Consider the following 18,288-nt stretch of genomic DNA (forward strand, 5'->3'; position numbering starts at 1 on the left):
GATTAAAAAGCTGAATGCAATGTTTTGATATATATTTCTATTTAGGGAACTTACATTTTAGGGAACTTAATTTAATTACCTTATAGTCTAGTCTAATATTAGTAGAAAGTTGTGCAGTAAGATTGAATTAATATATATTTTCAGGCCATACAAATGATGTTTTCTTATACTGTTGGTTCTCCTGCACAAGAATTCTCTCTGTACCTCTGGCAGTGTACTCTCTCTAATTTAGCAGGAATATTTCTGCTCCTTTGACATGCCTCCTCCAACCGATAGAATCCTGGGCAAAAACCACTTCCTCTTACTTTCTTCCACAACCATTTTGGGCTGCCTGTTGCAGGCAGGGCTGCTGGCCTACCTATCTAACTTCAGGGAGGCTTTGTCTATTAGCAATCTAGATCACCTGGCTAGAATGATGGCAGTTTCTCTCACTCAGGAAGAGATTTGCTCTCCTTCTTAATCAGCCTTCACCAATGCTGAGTTCATTAACAGGAGTGTTGTGAGCAAGACATGAGAAGTAATTCTTCTCCTCTGCTCTGTACTGATTAGGCCTCAATTGGAGTATTGTGTCCAGTTTTGGGCACCACATTTCAAGAAAGATGTGGAGAAATTGGAGAAGGTCCAGAGAAGAGCAACAAAAATGATTAAAGGTCTAGAAAACATGAGCTATGAGGCAAGGCTGAAGGAATTGGGTTTGTTTAGTTTGGAAAAGAGACGACTGAGAGGGGACATGATAGCGGTTTTCAGGTATCTAAAAGGGTGTCACCGGGAGGGAGGTGGAAAATTTTTCTCCTTCACCTCTGATGATAGGACAAGAAGTAATGGACTTAAACTGCAGCAAAGGAGGTTTAGGTTGGACATTAGGAAAAACTTCCTTAACTGTCAGAGTGGTTAAACACTGGAATAAATTGCCTAGGGAGGTTGTATATTTTCCATCACTGGAGATATTTAAGAGCAGGTTATACAGAATTATATAGACCAGGGGCAGGCAATAATTTTTGATGGGGGGGGGCCACTCCCAAGATTTTGGAAAGTGGTAGAAGGCCACACTCTTCCATGCTATTAATGGAGGAGGTGCGGGGTCTGGTATGGAGTTTGGGTGCAGAAGGGAGCTTGGATTAAGGGATTGGGGTGCAGCAGGGAGAATGGAGTATGGAGGCAGTTGTGACCTAGGGCAGGGAACTGGGGTGCAGGGTTTTGTGACATGACCTAGGGTAGGAGGGGATTGCAATCCTGGGCAGGAGATTGGGGTGCCACATCTGGAGCAGGTATGGGTTCATGTAGAGTAGCGGGGCAGGAGTGTGGGGAAAAGGGTTGGGGAAAGGAGGGGCTGAGGTGCCAGAGGCAGGTTCTCACCAGGCGTCTTACCAGACAACAGCCAAAGCAGCCTGCCTGTAGAGCTAAAGGTTTGCAGAGCTTAAAATGTTTCTGCCTACTTGGCCATGTGCTTGAGTAAGTAACTGAGCAGGAGGGTTGTGCTTCGTGGCTGCCTGTTATTCAAACAGGCAGCTCCCATTGGCCAGTGTCTGTCCAGAAACCGACCAATGGGATTGTGTTGGAGGCAGGAGCAGCATCTGAATCTTCCCCCTCTCCTCTGGACTCAAAGAGAAAGCTCCCCGCAGCAGTGATTCTGAGCAGCATGTGGGGCTGCGGGGCAAGCAGGGGAGCCTGCCTTGGGCTCCCCACTATCTCCGCAAGCTGAATCCAGTAGCTTGGTGGGCTGGATGTGGCCCGCAGGCCGTATTTTGCCTAGGCCTGAGATAGATCATGCTTGATTCTGCCATAAGGGCAGGGGACTTGACTTGATTATCTTTTGAGGTTCCTTCCAGTTCTAGTATTCGATGATTCTGTGATTCAGCCTTTTTCTACTCACCCTTTCCAGGCTGAAGACATACTGCAGGTGTAGCAAGGTGGGCTGATTGAGAGCACACACCCTTATTAGCCCCTTCTGGCTCAGTGCCTAACATGTGAGTAGTTTCATTGAAGTCAATGGAATTACTCTATTCACATACTTCAAGTGAGGCTTTCTTCCAGATCCTCAGTGGAAGTTCGGCACCTAAACACATTTGAGATCTGAACCTTTGTTTGTGATGTGCTGAATACCTTCAGTTCTCACTGATGTCAGTGGTAGTCAGGTTGTGCTCAGCATCTTGAAGAACGGGATTTATAATTTTCATTTATCTGTTCGGATTAATGTAATATTTTTAGGATTTAGCAATATCACTATCAGGACATGCCCCAAAAAGAAAATAATAGAACACCACTGGATAACCACTGGTTATCACCTAAAGCCCCCAGCTAAAACCCCTCCAGTCTACAGCTTATCCTGGAAAACAATCCTTCACTCTCACAAACTTTGAGAAGACAGGCCAGTCCTTGCCTACAGACAGTCCCCCAATCTAAAGCAAATACTCACCAGCAGCCACACATTACACCACAAAAACTCCTACCCAGGAACCTATCCCTGTCACAAACCCTCTTGCCAAATCTGTACACATGGCTACACATACAACATCATCACAGGATCTAACCACATAAGCCACACCATCAATGGCTTATCCACCTGCACATTCACTAATGTGATATATGTCATCAAGTACCAGCAATGCCCCTCTGCCGTAGATATTGGCCAGATCAGACAGTCTCTATGCCAAAGGACAAATGGACACAAATCAGACATCAGGAATGATAACATACATAATCCTGTAGAGACGTGGTCACCAACCAGTCGATCGCGATTGACTGGTCGATCCCGAGGCCTCGACCAGTCAATCGTGCGGCGTTCTGGGCCCCCCATTTTCCTCCACCCCCAAGAAGCCCTACTGCCTAGCTCAAGCAACAATGGAGGTAGTGGCAACTTCCTGTGGGGTGGATGGAAGTCACTTCTGGGGTTCCGGAAATGCGCTAGCTGCTTCCTTGCCCCAGCTCCCTGGCATTCTGGGAACTTACCGCGCAAGTCCCTGGAGGCACGCGCTGGGACTTTCCTTCTCTGCGGGAGAGGGGAGCCAGGCCCAGACGGTGCGCACAACGGAGGCTTCCCTGCTCTGCGGGGGGGGGAGGGGTCGGCCCTGAGGGGTCATGTGTGCAGGCTTCCCTGCTGCATGGGGGGGGGGAGAGAGGAGTCAGGTCTGGCGGAGGTGCGCGACGGGGCTTCCTTCCTCCATGGGAGGGGGGGGTCAGTCCCGGAGGGAGAGCGTAATGAAGGCTTCCCTGCTCCGTGGGGGAGGGAGGGGGTCGGCCATGAGGGGTCGCGTGTGTGGGCTTCTCTGCTCCGCAGGGGGGTGGGGGAGAGTCAGGTCTGGTGGAGGCATGCGATGGGGCTTCCTTCCTCCGCGGGGGGGGGGGGGGCAGGGTCAGCCCCAGAGGGAGCACGCAATGGAGGCGTCCCTCCGAGGCTGGTGTAGGGGACTCCCTGTCCCCACTGGCACCCTGCCCCTGAACCCTGTTCCCTCTCCCCTGCCCCCGAACCTTGTCCCATGCTGCAGAACCTTGTCCCCGCCCTTCTGCCCCCCCTGTTCCCTCTCCCCTGCCCCCAGCCACAGAACTCTGGCCCCCCCTGCCTCCCTGCTGAAGAAACCTGTCCCCCCTGCAGAAACCTGCCCCCTGGCACCCTACCCCCTACTGCAGAAACCTGCCCCCCCAGCAGAAACCTGCCTCCCCAGCACCCTGCCCCCCGCTGAAGAAACCTTTTGCCTGCCGGCATTCTGTCCCCCGCTACAGAAACCTGTCCTCCGCTGCAGAAACCTGTCCCCCACTGGCACTCTGCCCCTTGCTGCAGAAACCTGTCCCCTGCTGCAGAAACCTGTCCCTTGCCCTTCCGGCACCCTGTTCCCTCTCCCCTGCCCCCAGCCGCAGAACCCTACCCCCACTGGCACCCTGTTCCCTGCCCCAGCACCCACTAGCACCCTTCCCCAGTACCATATTCCCTGCTCCCAACTGATTTTTCTGTGGGTCAGTGACCTCTGACTCAAGACAGGTTCCTTGCCCCTATCATAAATAAAGACAATGCAGAAACTTTTTGTGTTTGACATAGTATTTTATTTAAAAATGAAGCCTGGCCAACAAACCCCCAATTGGGGCCAAGCCCCCATCTGGCCACAACCACTCCTGCACTCCCCCTTCCCCCAGACCTTAGATCTGAGCCTATCATACACTGGAACCCCCTACCCTGAGCCCCTTACATACCCCAACCCAAATTCCTGCACCCTCACATCCACAAGCCTGTGGCTTGCCTAGTACCCCAACACTGCCCAGCCTGGAGCCCCCTTCCCGAGCCAGCGTCCCCTTCTCCACCTCCTCCTGCGTCCCGATTTCCTCCCAGAGCTTGCATCTTTCACCCCTTCCCACGCCCAAATCCCTCATTCCCACCTCAGAGCCTACACATCCTGTCTCAACCCAGCGAGGATACGGCTAGACTGCAGGAGTTTTTCAGGAGTCTGGAGATATCCCAGAAACAATCTTCTGCATCCAGGGATGTGTTTGTTCTTCCGCTTTTTTTAGTGGAAGAGCAAACATGCTCTTTCTGTCACCCCTATATTCCTCTTTCCACGAGGAATAAGGGGGCTTCCAAAAGAAGGGGGTTTTCTGATATTTGGTCCAGTCTAGACAGGCCAAATGTTGGAAAAACCTCTTCCTACAGAAGAATTGAAAAAAAAAAGCAGCAGTATAAATATCGGGTATAGCAAGTGATTGAGAGAAGAAGAATAGAGAGGGCAGGGCTTCAAGGAAGGGGTGGGGCTTCAAGGAAGGGGCGGAGCGGTAGATCTTGGCTTGGTCTGTCATTTAAAAAGTGATCTTGGGTGTAAAAAGGTTGGAGACCACTGCTGTAGGGGAACACTTTAACCTCCCTGGACATTCAGTAATGGATTTAAAAGTAGCCATCCTTCTACGAAAGAATTTCAATGCCCAATTATAAAGGGAGACAGCTGAACTGGAGTTCATTTGCCCTCTGTTTAGGATTGAATAAGGATCTTAACTGGTGGTGCTACAAAGGCAATTTCCCCTCTCTTGATATCCACATTTCCACATGAACTGCCACATCAACTGTGAATGAATCCACATTTCCACATCAACTGTGAATGAGCCACTTCCACTCTGACTTGATTAGCCTCATTTACACAAGTACCTTCTTTCTTTTGTTGTCCTTATATCTACCCAGACCTCTATAAACTCCACTCCAATTCATCTGATGAAGTGGGTTTTACCAATGAAAGCTTATGCCCTAATACAGGAGTGGCCAACATGCTGCTGTTGAGCTGCATGTGGCTCTTTGCTTAAAGAAATGCTGCTCTTGCTAGTTCTGAGCCGCGCGCTTAGACTGCTCATGGCCAGCGGCTCTGCACATGTGCCCAAGCACCTGCTCACGGTCGGCCGCGCTGCACACATGCCCCAGCGTCTTTAAAGAAAATTCAAAGGCTATTGTTTGCCAGGCTGAAGCAATTAATCAGATATATGAGTCTCTCCCTTATTGTTTTTGAACCTGTCATAGTTGCAGTCTCAGACCTGAATTTTTAGAACTATAAAAAAGCCATAATCTTAATAAGTAAAAGAAAATGTAGAAACCATACCAGAGATCAACAAGCTGGAATGAAACAGGCACTTCAAATTGTGCTAATTTACTTCTCAGTTCAGCTTAATTTTAAGTAACTCACAGGACATAGGGCAGTAGTGTTACACTTAAAATACATGGTGGGGATGGTTTTTGTTTTAGTGTGAGAATTTTACTGTATTTTTAAAGGTTTTTTTAAATTTGTTGTTTGTTCCCTGTCAAGTTCATAGAATCATAGAATACTAGGACTGGAAGGGACCTCAAGAGGTCATCGAGTCCAGTCCCCTGCCCTCATGGCAGGACCAAATACGGTCTAGACCATCCCTGATAGACATTTATCTAACCTACTCTTAAATATCTCCAGAGATGGGGATTCCACAACCTCCCTGGGCAATTTATTCCAGTATTTGATTACCCTGACAGTTAGGAACTTTTTCGAACCTAAACCTCTCTTGCTGCAGTTTAAGCCCATTGCTTCTTGTTCTATCCTCAGAGGCCAAGATGAACAAGTTTTCTCCCTCCTCCTTATGACACCCTTTTAGATACCTGAAAACCACTATCTTGTCCCCCTTCAATCTTCTCTTTTCTAAACTAAACAAACCCAATTCTTTCAGCCTTCCTTCATAGATCCTGTTCTCTAGACCTTTAATCATTCTTGTTGCTCTTCTCTGGACCCTCTCCTATTTCTCCACATATTTCTTGAAATGCAGTGCCCAGAACTGGACACAGTACTCCAACTGAGGCCTAACCAGTGGAGAGTAGAGCAGAAGAATGACTTCTCGTCATATAGGCAAGCAACACGGGAATGCAGGGGCAAGATTAGAAAGGCAAAGGCACAAAATGAGATCAAACTAGCTACAGGCATAAAGGGAAACAAGAAGACCTTTTATAAATACATTAAAAGCAAGAGGAAGACCAAGGACAGGGTAGGCCCACTGCTCAGTGAGGAGAGAGAAGCAGTAACAGGGAACTTGGAAATGGCGGAGATGCTCAATGGCTTCTTTGTTTCGGTCTTCACCGAGAAGTCTGGAGGTGTGCCTAACGTAGTGAATACAAGCAGAGAGAGGGTAAGTTTAGAAGATAGGATACACAAAGAACAAGTTAAAAATCACTTAGGAAAGTTAGATGTCAGCAAGTCACCAGGTCCTGATGAAATGCATCCCAGGATACTCAAGGAGCTGATAGAGGAGGTATCTGAGCCTTTAGCTATGATCTTTGAAAAATCATGGCAGACAGGGGAGATTCCAGAAGATTGGAAAAGGGCAAATATTGTGCCCATCTATAAAAAGGGGAATAAGAACAACCCAGGAAACTACAGACCGGTCAGTTTAACGTCTGTCCCAGGGAAGATAATGGAGCAGGTAATTAAGGAAATCATATGCAAACACTTGGAAGGTAATAAAGTGATAGGGAATAGCCAGCATGGGTTTGTGAAGAACAAGTCATGCCAAACTAATCTGATAGCTTTCTTTGATAAGATAACGAGCCTTGTGGATAAGGGAGAAGCGGTGGATGTCATATACCTAGACTTTAGTAAGGCATTTGATACGGTCTCGCATGATATTCTTATTGATAAACTAGGCAAATATAACTTAGATAGGGCCACGATAAGGTGGGTGCATAATTGGCTGGATAACCGTAGTCAGAGAGTTGTTGTTAACGGTTCTAAATCCTGCTGGAAAGGGATAACAAGTGGAGTTCCTCAAGGGTCTGTTTTGGGACCCGTACTGTTCAATATCTTCATCAATGATGTAGATATTGGGATAGAGAGTACGCTTATTAAGTTTGCAGATGATACCAAACTGGGTGGGGTTGCAACTTCTTTGGAGGATAGGGACATAATTCAAAATGACCTTAGCAAGTTAGAGAAATGGTCAGAGGTAAACAGGATGAGGTTTAATAAAGAGAAATGCAAAGTGCTCCACTTAGGAAGGAACAATCAGTTCCATACATACAAGATGGGAAGCAACTGTCTAGGAAGGAGCATGGCGGAAAGGGATCTAGGGGTCATAGTGGACCACAAGTTGAATATGAGTCAACAGTGTGATGCTGTTGCAAAAAAAGCAAATATGATTCTAGGTTGTATCAACAGGTGTGTTGTAAGCAAAACTCGTGAAGTCATTCTGCCGCTCTACTCTGCACTAGTTAGGCCTCAGCTGGAGTACTGTGTCCAGTTCTGGGCGCCACATTTCAAGAAAGATGTGGAGAAACTGGAAAGGGTACAGAGAAGAGCGACAAGAATGATTAAAGGTTTAGAGAACATGACCTATGAAGCTAGGCTTCATGAACTGGGCTTGTTTAGTTTGGAAAAAAGAAGATTAAGGGGGGACATGATAGCAGTTTTCAAATATCTAAAAGGGTGTCACAAGGAGGAAGGAGAAAATTTGTTCCTCTTGGTTTCTGAGGACAGGACAAGGAGTAATGGGCTTAAAGTGCAGCAGGGGAGGTTTAGATTGGACATTAGGAAAAAATTCCTAACTGTCAGGGTGGTCAAATATTGGAATAAATTGCCAAGGGAGGTGGTGGAATCTCCCTCTCTGGAAATATTTAAGAACAGGTTAGGGATGGTGTAGACGGAGCTTGGTCCTGCCTTGAGGACGGGGGGCTGGACTCGATGACCTCTCGAGGTCCCTTCCAGTCCTATTATTCTATGATTCTCGTGTCTTGCTCACAACACATCCCAGAATCGTGTTTGCTTTTTTTGCAACAGCATCACACTGCTGACTCATATTCAGCTTGTGGTCCACTATAACCCCATGATCCCTTCCTAGACAGTCGTTTCCCATTCTGTATGTGTGAAAGTGATTGTTCCTTCCTAAGTGGAGCACTTTGCATTTGTCTTTATTAAACTTCATCCTGTTTACCTCAGACCATTTCTCCAATTTGTCCAGATCATTTTGAATTATGATCCTGTTCTCCAGAGCAGTCGCAAGCCCTCCCAGCTTGGTATCATCTGCAAACTTAATAAGTGTACTTTCTATGCCAATATCTAAATCGTTGATGAAGATGTGAAACAAAGCCGATCCGAAAACAGACTCCTGGGGCGTCCGGAGCAAAGCCGCGGAGCACGGGGGCAGCGGGACAGCCCAGACGCGCCGTAGCTCTCCAGCAGACCAGCAGACCAGGGAGACGGGGAGCAAAGCCTCTGAGGATGCCGGCTGCGGGATAGCCGCGGCGCGTCTGGGCTGTCCGCTGCTCGCGTGCGCCGCAGTTACGAACGGGGTTTGCTCCGTGTCTCCCTGGTCTGCTGGAGACCAGCAGACCAGGGAGACGGGGAGCAAAGCCTCTGAGGACGCCAGCAGCGGACAGCCCAGACGCACCATGGCTGTCCCGCTGCCGGCGTCCTCAGAGGCTTTGCTCCCCGTCTCCCTGGTCTGCTGATCTCCAGCAGACCAGGGAGACGCGGAGCAAACCCCGTTCGTAACTCGGGGACTGCCTGTACCTCATCTTGCACATTTTATTTAATTGGAAAATACTTTGATTCAGTGGTGATACATGGTATTGTAACTGCCACCAGGCAGATTTGAACCTGGGATCTCAATGTAGGAGCCTCTAAAGCTTGAACTATAAAGCCAGGTGGCCCTCAGCCTAGGCCATAGAGGTCTCTTGCTGTTATCTGTTGCTGTGGTCTAAGTGTCACTGCATGGGACAGTGAACCACAATAGGTGTGTGAGTTACACTATAAAAAATCCTAAAATAGATGAGTGCATGTGTGTGGGGGGGGGGGCATATGTACACATACACCCATGGAGTTTAGTGAGTTGTTTACATTTACCAGCATTTATTGAAGCGCCAGGTTAGATAATTATTCTAATGAGTATTAGGCTTAAACTTTCAGTAGGTTAATTTTTTCATCCTAAGATGTGTTTTGTGACAGGTATGAGTACAGCACAATTGGAAATGAGATTGTCTTGTCTGCATGCACTGTGCTAGAATTAAGAAGCAAGTTATTTGGAAGGTAATCTGTCTCTCTCATTCCAGACAAAGAATGTATTTTTCCCCTTAGGCATGCCTGAGAAGACAGGAACAAAATAGAGAACAGACTGAGAGGAAACGAGAGCAACATGCCAGACAAGAACAGAGACAGAAAACTCTATCTTCCATCTATGCTACACGCAGTTATGAAAGACCATGGATATCAGGCATACCAGCTACCAGACAGGTACTTAAACCATAGGTCACGCACGCTTGATAACTTAAAAGATAAAGTCAAGTAGAACAGAATATTGTTAGAGAGTAATGGTCTGCCGCTGCATAAAATTCCAGGGAGAAGGGGAAGCAGTTAATAAAAAATGATCGGTGAGGAACAGCCAAAATATTTACTTTTACATTGAGCCTTTGAGTGTTGCATTCCAGTGACTTTATTTTTTCCTGTCAAATTATGGACATGTTATCATTTTTAAGGGGGATACTGGATAGGATAAGTAGCATTTGCTCATTGTTCGATTATAGAATAGCTACATAGTTTTAAAATGTGATAGTGAATTTAATGGCAGTTTTCAGGAGATTTGCCAGTCTACTATATATTTTAGAGAGTTTGTTTGTCTGTCTGTCTGTGTTTTCTCCTTGAATTCCTGGTAAATGGTAAGAGTTAGGACTGTCAAATTAAGTATGCAGCTTCCTCTTATCATAACTTAAAAGCAAGATAAGTGTTTGGTTGTACCATGAAAACAGGATGTGCCTGGAATGGGATTGCTTCTCATAAAATCAAACAGAAAAGAGACAGAGTTACCAGGCAGGTGAAAGGGGCTGGCTGAAGCTCTCCCCAACCCTGATTTGTATGGGAACATTGCTTACTGTTTCCCTTGTCAGGGAGCAAGGGGAAAGTGCACTGTTTGCTGCTTTCCTCACTCTGGCTAGGGAGCAGAGGGGGCAGATGAACGTGGATCTGCCCCAGCTGAGGGACATTCACCCCTCCCTCAGCTGTGCCCCTGAAGCCGCAGTGGCCATAGAGAGGCATTTTTCACCTGGCCCCAAGTTGCTGCGGAGAGAGTGCCTTCTCTCCCTGGGGCAGCCTGCATACTAAACCTCTCATCTTCAGCTCCACTCCAGAGCAATGATTTAAATGAAGTATGTAGATTTTCATTTTATTTCCCAAAAAATGAAAATTAATTGAGTTAAGGATCTGAGCAACATCAGAAAAATCTTCTAGCAAACTGAATATTAAATTCTTCCATATCTGTGGAATCTTTCCATATGTCAAACAGTGAGCCAGATCATTGGTCCTACTAAAGCAGTTTTGTGTAAATATGGCAGCACAAAGGACCCTCAAAGCTGGTCTAATAGGCAGCTACATATGATCTCAGTGCAGGGTATCTCCAGCACCCTCAGAGTTCTCTTAGAGCAGTCCTGCAGCTGCTTTTAACTGGGGTCAGAATTGGATCCCTCCAACCTTCAGGCACTGAGAAGAGCAAATAAAGCTGCCTTTACCACCCTCGAGGGGCCTGCAACGTGCATTGTTCTCCTCAAGCCAATATTCAGAATCAGTGTTTCTGTTATTTCTGCAGTATAGGTTTGGAACTAACTGATCACCAGAGGGGATATGATTATGATCTGGCTTCAGCATGTTGTTTCTAGCATGACACACTTAAAATCTGAAATCTAATATAAGTTTAAATTGTGGCCAGTTTAGGTGCAAAAAATATGTCAATATTCAGTGTACTGCGTCCTCCTCGCATGTGGAGCTAGTGACTCAACAGATGGATAATTACCAGGGAAAGAATAAATACTTTAAGTGGATTCAGTTTTTTCCCCAAATATATTCACATTTTAAGTGCTGAAATATACAGACCTATTTGACAATATGTACACATTTTGACTTGTGTATAAATTGTTTGTCTTGTTGTGATGGGGTGGACTAGGCCTGAAGCCTCCTGCTGAAAGGCTGATGGCCTTGCCACACCCACCCAGGGAGAAGGGCAGAAAAGAGGTCCACCAGGCAGACTAAAGTGGTGGCTTCTGCTGCAGCCAGTCAGGACCCAGCAAGCTGATCTAAAAGAAGCTGCTGGGCCAGGGCCTGGCACTTCCTTAGTGAAGCTCCACCCAGGCAGACCTAGGGACTGACTGGGAGGATAGCAGCACTTTGGACAGCTCCAAGTGGGAACTGGACTTCAGACCTGGTAGGCATCCAAGTCCAGGGGCTGAAGACTATCTGTTAACAGACTAAAACAACGTGTAGAACCCAGGACAGGGGGCAGGAAGAACTTCACCGCAAAGCCCTGAGAGAAAGGGCTGAACAAGGCAGCTTCCTGGGGAAGTGGCCCAAGGAATGAGAAAGCAGTGGACCACAGTGATACTCTGCAGGCAACTGCTACTTACAGGGTCCCTGAGCTGGGACCCAGAGAAGCAGGAGGGCCTGGGTCCCCCCCAAACCCTCAAAAGTTACAAAAGGGGGATAAGAAAAAGCCTGGTCTCTGGGATACCTCCATTCCCAGAGCGAGTCAGGTAAAGAAGTTGCAGACACACCCTCGAGTATATAACGCTTGCAAGAGGGTAAACCCCTTCACACTAGTACACAAATATATTCAGTAATTGCTATGGTTACTGTGAAGCTAAAAGATATCTTGTCCCTTGACAGTAGAAGAGGAGCTGCTGAAGAGCCAGGGAGCTGCAGATAAATGCCATGCAAGAGATAGAATATGGATTTGCCAATTCTTGATTTAAACATTTTCAAAATATATCAACATGGAATAGACATTAAAAAGAGATAGGTACATAGGAATGACAACCCGGATCTGACCCAGATACTAGTTCAGTATCTGTCTCTGAGGTCAGATCTATACTAAACCAGAAGGTTGGTTTAAGATATGCAATTCCAGCTATGTAAATAATGTAGCTGTAGTTAATGTATCTTAAGATGAATTTCTCCAGTGCCCCCACAGTGAGAAGTTCTGGAGTCAACTGTTTGCCCTCAGTGTTCTATTTAGTGTTAAAATGAACTCCAGAAGTTTGACCTCTGCGACATTGATCCTCTGTTTAGTATAGGCATGGCCTGACACTGCTTAGACTTAGCTTCTTTGGAGGAAGGTACAAGAAACTCTGCAGTAGGCAAATATGGAATACATGCTCCCAAGAAAGTTTCTTCCAGCTCTGAAAGTGGATGGCTTATATCTGTTCCAAAATTATTGTTTTGGTTTCATGTTTTGTGACATTAAAAAACCATATGTACTATGTGGTCTCATTATAAACAATGCACAACTGCTCACAGGATTTGGCACTACATACTATAGCTTTTTCAAAATGTATTGTATGCAGAACTATTACTAACAGTTTCCCAGATTTTCTTGTGTCTCAGACTAAATCTCTAATTAAAGTGGGGGTAAGTGAATTTGTCATGGAAACACCAGGTTCCTTTCACACACAATCATTATGGGTTTCCTTCAAGATCATGGGGAGAGTATATGTCTCCATGTTATGTCCTGCTTGAACCCCACCTGCCTGTGCTTATTGTTGATAGTAGCCCTGCAGACACTCTCATAGCTCAATTAATCTCTTCAGTAGTAACCCCCATGACAGACAGGAGATAGAACCTGGGCAATTGTGTCTGAATAGGGAGGTATTCAAAAGCATTGCCCAGATCTCTGGAGCTCTGAAGATAGCTTTATTTGACTAAGTCAAAGAGAAAAAAAATATTTTTCTTCATCAGATTGAGAGATTCAGTGCCTTTCCTTCCATTTTATTATTGGCAAAGACAAAAGATCGCTATGGAATGGGTCACAGTGATAATAGTTGTTTCTGACAGATGATGCTGTCTGTCTTGAACTTAAGACAAACACAGATAACATTTGTGGTGGTGCTGTCTCAAGTCAAAGACTTTTTCTGATGCAGGACAAATTGCTAACTTGCTAACCCTAAGTCCAACTTGCTATGTCTAGCAGCCTGGAAGTTGAGAAGGAAAAATTAATATCCCTGGGAGAGTCTCAAAAAAAGTCAATGAAATGCTCCTGTCTCCCAGGAAGAAGTCAACAAACTCAGCAGATAGACGATATTGGCAAAAATTGCATATTAGTGTAATAAATAACATGGATTACCTCAATCAGCAAAAATTAACTCCATGATGACTTTTCTGCAAATCACCTTGCTTATGAGTAGTAGATTGAATACTCACAAAAACATCTTTCAGCCATCTCAATCATGATCATCTGCAAAAGACTTTGACTGATCACTGGACCACAACACATATCACAAAATAAGTATGTATGGGCAAAAGTAGAAAGGCCATTGCCTCTTGTCCTGCCCTCTGTGGCAAAAGAGAATGACTTTTCTTCATCTTTTTTGTGGCAGTCATTCAAGTGTCAGAAGACTGCTATCCTATCTCCATTTACTCTCCTTTCCAAACTAAACATACCCAATTCCTTCAGCCTTTGCTTATATTGCATTCTATGCTTTTGATCATCCTTGTTGCTCTCCTCTGGATCCTTTCTGATTTCTGTACATACTTTCTATATATTGGTCACCAAAATTGGATACAGTATTCTAGATGAGGATTAATTAACACTGAGTAGAGCAATACTATAACCTATCATGACTTTCATGCTATGCCTTGTTAATGCTACCTAAAACTGTATTTGCTTTTTTGAAACAGCATCGTATTGTTGGTTCCTATTAAGGCCGTGATCCATTACAATTCCCAGATCTTTCTCAACAGTGCTCCTGCCAAGCGATTTGTCCCTCATTTTGTGTTTGTGCATTTAGTTTTGCAATTTACCAAGCTCCCTCTGACTTTCAGCTCTATTCTCCAAAGTATTGGCAACTACTTCTAGTTTTGTGTCATCTGCAAAATTGATCTATCTGTTTAAATCTGTAAAGATGTATATTAACACTGTATCCAGAACAGATACCTGTGGAACCCCTCTTGAGACTTCCTTCCAATCCATCATCATATATATAGTAGACCAATGTCTGAGACTCTGTAACGCTGAAATGCTGGCTGTTGCCTCTGGGTGGTGCTGTTGCCTGAGTCACGTCCTTTGCCTCCTGCCATGGTGCTTGGTTGACTTCTGTGCTGCTCAGCCAGCACCCCCATGCTGCATGTGGAGCGTGGGGCCCAGACGGCCGCTTGCACTGCTTACTCCCCCGTGGCTGCCCGGCTGAGCAGCGCAGAAGTCAGCCATGCTCCATGGCGGGAGGGGAAGGAGGGTGGGGCAGTGATGTACACGGCCGGAGGTGGGGCCTGGCCATGTACGTCACCGTCCCACCCCCCTTCACCTTCCACCATGGCGCTTGGCTTCTGTGCTGCTCAGCCAGGCCGCTGCAGGGGAGCCCAAACGGCTGCTTGCTTCGCTTGCTCCCCCACAGCGGCCCAACTGAGCAGTGCAGAAGTGAGCCAAGCGCTATGGCAGGAGGCGAAGGGGGGCAGGGGGTGACATGCAGTGTGACAGTGGCTCCAAGCCCCTCCCCCTGGCCGTGAACATCACCGCTCCGCCCCCCTTTGCCTCCCGCTGTGGGGCTTGGCTGACTTCTGCGATGCTCAGCCAGGCTGCTGCAGGGGAGCAAGCGAAACAAGCAGCCATTTGGGCTCCCCTGTAGCGGCCCGGCAGAGTGGCACAGAAGTCAGCCGAGCACCACAGCAGGAGGCGAAAGGGGGCGTGAAAGGGGGTGGAGCGGTGACGTACATGGCCAGGCCCCGTCCCCTGGCCATGTACATCACCGCCCCGCCCCCCCTTCACCTCCTGCTGTGGCACTCGGATGACTTCTGCGCCGCTTAGCAGGGCTGCCGTGTTGGAGCAAGTGGCGCAAGTGACCATTTGGGCTCCACAGTCCCCCAAGTGAGAGGCAAGAGCAGAAGGAGAAGAGAAAGAGAGAGATGGAGAGAGAAGCAGGAGGCGGAGGAGAGCTGAGAGGGGGGGGGGAGGCAGTAGGAGGCGGGAGAGAGAGATGTGGAGGAGAGACCCAAAAATCCCATCTTATGACAGACTATTGGCTAGTTTCATTAATAGTTATTCTTTGTTTGAAGTTGTTTAAATAGTTATGTATTCACTTAATGGTAGTTCTGTCAAGCTTGCATTTCTTCAGCTTATTTATCAGAATGTCATGTGCAACAGTGTGAAAAGCATTAATGACATAATGACATCCAGGTATATTATGTCCATCCCATTCCTCTATCCACAAAATCAGTTACCTGTTAAAGAGGAAATCAAGCTGCACATGATTATCCCTTCATCCTCCAGGTATTTCATAAATGGATGGTTTATACAATGCTGTATTAGCTCCCCAGGTATCAGGATCAGGGTGACTGGTCTATAGTTTCCCAGGACCTCCTTTTCCAAAATTGGCATTCCAGAACCTCTCCTATCATCTTTGAATTTGTAAATATTATTGTCAGTGGTGCTAAGATTTTTTTTAGCTGACTGCTTTAGTACCCTCGGGTGAATAGCATCCAGCCTCACTTTGTCAGAAGATCTCTGATGCGTTCTTTACTTATCCCGATCTGCATCCCTTTCCCTTTATTATCTATAGTAACTTCAGAAACAGTCACAGTTACATGCTATTTTTTATGAGACGACTGAAGCAAAGGATGCTCCCTATCATGTTCCATTACCAGCATATCTTCTCCACTGAGCAGCGGACCCACAATGTACTTGATCTTTTTTTTTGACCTTTTTACCCATAGTTATCTGTTCAGCACAAGTTATATGCCCCAGGGATGGTTCTCCAATCATGATGGCTGTCCCACCAAGTTTCTGTGATGCCAGTTAAATCAATTGTTTCCATGTACCATGACTTGCAGTTCATACTGCTTGTTCCACATACTCTTGGCATTTATATACAGTCATTGACGATACTTTGTAGGTGGTCCTATTCCTTTTCTTTTTGCCTTTTTACTGCAGTTGTAATTTCGTTAACTTCTGTAGAAGTTAACCTTCTTTACTTGTTTGTATTACCTGAGCCCAAATGTACATTGGCTGGATTTTTGTCACCATTCCCCTCAGGGGCTAGTTTAAAGCTCTCCTTATCTGGTTAACCAGATTATATCCATACTCTGGCCTTTTCCTTTAACAAGGAGGATGGACTAAAACACCACTTATGCCCCCAAATTCTTTTACCCTTCTCCCAGACCCATATAGTCCTCAGAGATCCACTCAGGGTCATATGTCACAGTATCCTTGGTGCCCACATGGATAAATAGTAAGGAGTAGTGGGCTGGGGGGAGGGGTAGCTCAGTGACTTGAGCATTGGCCTGCTAAACCCAGGGCAGTGAGTTCAGTCCTTGAGGTGGCCATTTAGGAATCTCAGGCATATCCATCAGGGACTTAGTCTTGCCCTGAGGGCAGCAGACTGGACTCAATGACCTCTCAAGGTCTCTTCTAGTTCCATGAGATAGGTACATCTCCATAAATAAAGAGAATTTGATGAATCTGAGCAGATTCATTCACATCCTGAATTCTAGCTCTAGGCAAGCAGCATGCTTCTCAGGATTTCTGGTCCAGACAGTTGATGGAGGATTTTGTCCTCCTTTGTAGGGGGTGACCACTGCCACCTTTTGTCTCCCCTTGGGAGTGGTGGTCATGGAACCTCTATCTCTAGGACAATGCATCCAATGTTTTCCAGTCAAGGGGTCTCCTGATCACTCAGACTCAGATGACTCTTTCTCCAAGGTATACTCAGCAGTAGTGAATGGGCAGTTGCTTACCTCTATCTGCATTCGGGGTATGTGATGGTTCTCCCCATGCTTTATGAAAATTGGCTTATGAAAGGAAATATGCACAACTTGGTGATGCTTTGAACAAAATACCTCATGTAATTATATCAATTTTAATGATACAATCTGCTGGATCTGTTCATCCTATTTTGGTGCCTGTACCATTCTTCTATGTTTGGGATTTGATAGCAGCCTTCAACTTCCTGAAGGGAGGTTCCAAAGAGGATGGAGAAAGGCTGTTCACAGTAGTGACAGATGGCAGAACAAGGAGCAATGGTCTCAAGTTCCAGTGGGGGAGGTCTAGGTTGGATATTAGGAAAAACTATTTCACTAGAAGGGTGGTGAAGCACTGGAATGGGTTTCCTAGGGAGGTGGTGGAATCTCCATCCCTAGAGGTTTTTAAGTCTCAGCTTGACAAAACCCTGGCTGGGTTGATTTAGTTGGGATTGGTCCTGCCTTGGGAAGGGGCCTGGACTTGGTGACCTCCTGAGGTCTATTCCAGCTCTATGATTCTATGTTTCTATGAAGCTTCAGGGGGTAGCCGAGTTAGTCTGTAGAAAAAACAACTGGGCTGGTAGCACTTTATAGACTAACAAAACATGTAGATGGTATCATGAGCTTTCATGGGCACACCCCACTTCTTCAGATGACCGGAGGGTTTTTTTTGGGGGGGGGGAGGGGCTGTGCCCACGAAAGCTCATGATACCATCTACATGTTTTGTTAGTCTATAAAGTGCTACCAGACCATTTTTTGCTTCTTCTATGTGAAGTTAGAAATACGAAGTATGAGACTGCTTTTAGTTTCAAATGTGCTAATGAGAGCCATTTTGGGTGCCCAGAAGCCTTAATGACTTTGCGATCAACTTAATTTGTAAATAGACTTGTTTGTCCTTTAAGTCCAAAAGGAGGTTGAGATGTAAGTGAGTAGTCGATTAACCAATAAGTCTAGGCTTATTGGTTAGTTGAGTTGACTACTAACAATTCCCCCCCCATTGCTGCCTCTGGATCAGAGGAAGCAAGGGCGGGAAGCAGGAGTTGGTACTTGTGAGGGAGCCAGCTTAAAATCTGGTTCCCCCCAGCACTGCAGTGCTGCCTGCCA

General features: G+C 46.3%; 1 protein-coding gene across 16 annotated transcripts in view; it reads left to right on the forward strand.

The window, feature by feature from the left end:
• The window catches only part of MARCHF10 (membrane associated ring-CH-type finger 10), a 114,026-nt gene that overhangs the window by 13,382 nt on the left and 82,356 nt on the right, over positions 1-18,288 (forward strand). For all 16 annotated transcript variants that reach the window (XR_012898013.2, XM_089773924.1, XM_089773922.1 and 13 more), the window contains one exon: positions 9,555-9,710. Coding sequence is in view for 15 of the 16 variants with exons in the window: in XM_089773924.1 (XP_089630050.1) it covers positions 9,555-9,710 (156 nt within the window). In the remaining variant the exon portion in view is untranslated. The remainder of the gene's footprint in view (positions 1-9,554; positions 9,711-18,288) is intronic.

The sequence above is a fragment of the Pelodiscus sinensis genome, chromosome 29, assembly GCF_052426305.1.
Source record: "Pelodiscus sinensis isolate ZL-2025 chromosome 29, ASM5242630v1, whole genome shotgun sequence".
Classification (NCBI taxonomy): Eukaryota; Metazoa; Chordata; order Testudines; family Trionychidae; genus Pelodiscus; species Pelodiscus sinensis.